The sequence below is a fragment of the Poromitra crassiceps genome (genome assembly GCF_964638095.1).
Source record: "Poromitra crassiceps genome assembly, chromosome: 4".
Taxonomy (NCBI): domain Eukaryota; kingdom Metazoa; phylum Chordata; class Actinopteri; order Beryciformes; family Melamphaidae; genus Poromitra; species Poromitra crassiceps.
The window spans coordinates 48,422,726-48,427,639 of NC_139626.1; the positions used below are offsets into that span (position 1 = coordinate 48,422,726).

The window sequence follows — 4,914 nt, forward strand, 5'->3', positions numbered from 1 at the left end:
GCTGGTGCGCCGCAGCGAGCAGAGGAGACATGGGGGGGCCAAGAGGAAAACAAGTCATATTACATAGAGCTCAACAGTCATGTGACGTTTCTTGCCCCCCGGAAGTGAATTCCCAGTTCATTTTCTCCATAGACATTTCGAAAAAATTTAAGTTTTACGGCTTGAACCGAGCCAACCAGTCTTCCAGAGAATCGCCAGTGACCATAAAATATTTCACTTTCAGCAAAAACAAAAAATAAAAGCGGGAAAAATAATTGAATTTTCGATCTTTTTTTCTCTGCATTTAGTTTTTGTCACATGTACACTGCGCGTGCCAGGTGTAAACAGGAACTAGATTGTCCAACCAGTCGGTCGGTTGCGAAGCTAAATGGCTAAAACGGGTCCTTCTCGTCATTATATCGATGCCGAATTGACAAAAAGGCCGTCTACAATCTACATATGGCGACTTTTATCTTGTGTTCCTTCCTTTATCTTAGTTATGTGTTTTTACGGACATGTAAGGAATTGTTAATACATCACAATTTAATCATATATGTTTACGTCTGGTAACCACTACAGAAACACTAGGTAATTGCTAAGTATGATCAGGTTGCGTTGGCTGCTGTTAGTTATTGGTTTGATTAATGGTTGAATAATATGTATTAGTAATTGTACTCAGTTTCTAACAGTAAATGGTTGCAGTGAATGGTTGCTCTCTGTGTGTGTTTTTTAAACTACGTTCCTACTTAAACATGTGTTTATATCTGGTAAACGTGAATGTTTTCCAATTTTTTCCACCCATCGACACTACAACGCAACCCCGGAGTTTTAGAACTGATAAGGGGTCAGTTCATGTCCGGGGTCGGAAACGCCGGCGGGTAGTGTGGCTACGTTACTAACCTGCTGTTCACATGCGTGTGATCAGGGTAAACAGGCAAGCTGTAAAGGTAACAGCGTGACAACAGTGTGACAGAGTAACACCAACTCATTGCTTCCGCTTACATTAACTGTGTCGGCCTCTGGGCGGGTTCGGACAAAACATTTGAAATGACGTTGGGTCACGGGCCGGGCCTCGGCTAACACTCTCTGGGGCTCGGGACGGGTTTGGACAGAGATATGCGGCCCGAGCCGACGCAAGGCGGAACCGTAGCAAAAGCTACGCGGTTTGAAACGAAACCGCATCGGTAAGGACGTACCCGCCGCAAGCATTCCGTCATTGTCAACATAATTCAAATGAACACATGAATGTTAGCCTATCATGTGAGGCTTTGTTTCGTAACATATTTAGCCTTTTTCCTTTTGATTTTAAAAAGCGGCTGCTAGAACTTATAGCCACACAGCGGCTAGTGAACCAAAAAAGTCCCTTGTTGTCGCACATCCCAAAAACACACATCTCTCTCCTTTTTTAACTCTTTCCCTTCTCTGTGCCCCTCCTAGTTTCCGAGTCTTGACTCTTTTCTATCTTCTATCTTTTTCGTGTTTTCCTTCAAAAATATATAAAATTATTACAGTGCTTGCTTTCTGATCATGACCACACACACACACACACACACACACACACACACACACACACACACACACACACACACACACACACACACACTTCTGCCTACCTGCATGAGGATCCTGCGGACATCGGTGTCCGTGTGACTGGAGTTGAGCTGTCCGTCCAGCAGCAGCTCAGCCGTAAGACACTGGGAGGCAAAACTGGCCACTCTGCCGCCGTCATAACCGTTAAAAACCCCGTACAGGAAACAGCCATCCTCGCCTCTGATTGGTGGAGAAAGCACAACAGACACAAGGCTGCTACATTGCTCGAAAGAGGGAAAGCGGTGGGAGTTTGAACAACAGAACAACAAACTTTATCCCAAAAAGAGTGTTTGAGGGAAACAGAAGGTTCAGAAATCTCCAAAATGTATGGCAAATAAAATTGTATGACTATGGCTGTCAGTTAGAGTGTGAAGAGGGTGAATAGTATCCTGGGATTCTAATTAAAACCATTCGGTGAGTATTAAAAGATAAGGCTGGTGTTTTTATTTTAATGCATTGCTTACGGTCCGTCAACACATCCTATGAAAATAACAAAATCAACAAATGTGTTTGTCAACCCGGCCCCGGGAGTCACTGGCTCCAATTCTAAACTAAAAACCTTGAAATTCAGCTGACAAAGACATTGTTTACATTTTAAAAATCCGTGTTACCATGAAAAGTCAGGCTATTATAGTTATTACCAAATCAAATTCAAATGGGACAAATCCTCCATTACGCCGTGGGCTATTTTTCAGTGCTACAGAATTACTTTCCTGAGATGTGTCTCAGCTGAGAAATGTCTACAGCCGGCTTATGAAGTTGTTGGAGGAAAACGTCAGCTGGCCGCGGTGCATCGTGATGATGAAACATGCTGCCTAGACCAGCGGCATGACTCTGGCCTGTTTTTAATCATTGTTTTAATACAATGGAGCTCTATGGCTGCATGGCTTCATTGGGTTACATGGACGAGACTTGTTGGCAAAACCAAATCTTTGCTGATTTTGTTATTTTCATTGGATTTGTTGAAGGTAAGCATTGCAATGCATTGAAAAAAACACCAGAGGTATCCTTTAAGTTAGTCTGAAATTATTTGAGAGTAAAGGCGCACCAATCAAATAAATGGCCACTGATCATAATCGGCCGATAGACACTGTGGATCAGTGGTTCTCAAAGTGGGGAAATTAGGAATTAGGAATAGAGAGCCCCAGGAACGAGTCCGGAAATCATCGATGCTAACACTCCTGGTTCTTCACTGTTTTCGCCTATGGGATTTTTGAATGGGTTTTTGGCGCGATGCTTCTAATAAGGTCTCTGGGCAACGCAAGCTTAATCAAATGCGAACAAGTGTTTAGTAATATCATCTTCACACATGAGGACCACTTTTATGAGTTTTGAAGCTTTTACGTGCCGTTAAAAGGGCGACTAGCTAGCAAACGGCTAAATGAGACTACACTGTTGAGTCGACGGGGATATACGTCAATAACGTCATCACTTCAAAGGACGAACATGGAAATTCTCTTTCCCTCACGTGGTTCAGCCCAGGGTAATCAGTGCACAGCAGCGCACACATCAACAACAGTCCAGGTAAGCAGCGCAACAGTCCAGGTTGAGTGCTGACGTGACGTGGAAGCCTATGCGACACTGGTGTAGTTCTGGATTAGCTTAGCATGAGCTTTTTACTTCTAGGGCTCGCATTTACGCTTGAAAACTCATGAAAGTGGTCCTCATGTGTGAAGATTATCCGGCTGAACACTGGTTCGCGTTTGATTAAGCTTGCGTTGCCCAGAGACCTTATTTGAAGCATCGCGGCAAAAACCCATTCAAAAATCCCATAGACAGAAACAGTGAAGAACCAGGAAGTCCGGGACTTCCGCCTTCTGACTACAAAAATACATCATCCCTGGGGCTCTCTATTACACTATCATTTAATTCAGTAGCAGATTATCCTAATAAGAGAATGCATTATATGACTAATTGTGATCCTGGGATCCACTTTGTCTCACCAGTATAATCATGTGTCCGCGCGCAGTGTACCGTACTGTACACTGTTCAGCAATTCAACGCAAAACAACAACAACAATCAAGATCATCATTCAAGGGGACCCCTGGGACAAAATCGTACTAAATGGGGGTCGTTGGCCTAATGTGCGTCTGTTTGAAGGTCCATGACATCATGACATGATGACAATGTTTCTGAACCACCGTTCTACCTTCTGTATCGCAGCACAGATTGGCTGAGTGCCGTTTCAGCTGCCTGGTCACATGATAATGCCTAGTTCCTACATTCGTTATTTACGTTGACGTTCAGTTGACAGTGATTGAATGAGCTTTTCTTTTTTCTTTTTTGGATTTTTTTGAATAGAGAAGGGGCGGCTCAACTATTCTAGAAGAAGCTAATGTTTGACAGGGCCCAAAGCTTGGCAGTTGCGGCTCACCTGAACCTGAAGTGTCCGTCTTCGTTGGGGTGGCTCTGGGTGCCTTTCCCATCGGGGCCGTACACACAGTTGGGCGCTGTGCCGACCCCACACATCTGACACAGAGGCAGGTCATCTGTCCAGCTCTGATGCTGATGATGGGGTAGGTTGGGGGGGGGGGGGGGGGGGGGTTGTAAAAAATCACTTGTTCCACAGATCAAAGCAAAAAAAAAAGTGTGCTGCATAGATAATCTGACCCAGGCCAATTACTGTAGTATTAAATAATCCCTTGTGTTCCACCTGATGAGTGTGCCACTGAGGTTTACTACATCACGTTGTCAACTGTCAATGGTATTACCATGTTGTCAGTGTTATACACATTGACATTTCTCTGCGATTTAAAATCCCACAGAAATACACATGGCTGTAACTAACGTTACTGCAATAAGCATACATTAAAATCGTGTAAGCAAAACATAGAGGACACTATACGGCTTCCAATCAACTGTCAGCGTTACATAACAATGATAGCCAATCATTCGCCTAACATTACTTTAACTTATTTGTTTACAATGTAGCCTATTAGCTAATGCTAAGCTCACTTCCTTTGAAACCTGCCACCAAGCAAAGCGAAGTTAATCCTGGCCACACAGGTCCTGTTGGACTATATTCCAGTGATATGTGACAACCTTCAATACAGAGTCGACACAATTTTGCGCCCCTGCTAAATCGCGTCAATTTGATATCCAAATTAATAGCTAAAGATAACTACTGCAACAGTTGACAGGACGCGTTAGCGTTAGCATCATATACAACAATGTAAAACAAGCGAAAGCGCCCAGTGCTGGGACCTGTGCGGAGGTACTGGTAGATCTGATCAAAGCACTCTTAACGAATAGTCCAACAATAATCATCATTATTCGTGAAAATCATAAATGGTTGCATTTTCTCTTACGCTCTGCATCAGACTCCTACGCTGGGCCGCCATCTT

The 4,914-nt window shown here is 43.7% G+C and overlaps 1 protein-coding gene across 3 annotated transcripts in view; it reads right to left on the reverse strand.

Moving 5' to 3' along the window:
- tab1 (TGF-beta activated kinase 1/MAP3K7 binding protein 1) overlaps window positions 1-4,914 on the reverse strand; it is a 34,847-nt gene extending 29,933 nt beyond the window's left edge. For 2 of the 3 annotated variants that reach the window (XM_083635253.1, XM_083635252.1), the window contains exons 1-3: window positions 4,879-4,912; window positions 3,945-4,075; window positions 1,593-1,749 (exon numbers count right to left, since the gene is read on the reverse strand). In XM_083635253.1, the coding sequence (XP_083491379.1) occupies window positions 1,593-1,749; window positions 3,945-4,075; window positions 4,879-4,911 (321 nt within the window). In that variant the 5' untranslated portion in view covers window position 4,912. Of the gene's footprint in view, window positions 1-1,592; window positions 1,750-3,944; window positions 4,076-4,878 lie in introns of all 3 variants that reach the window. The other variant, XM_083635254.1, reaches the window with a different exon arrangement.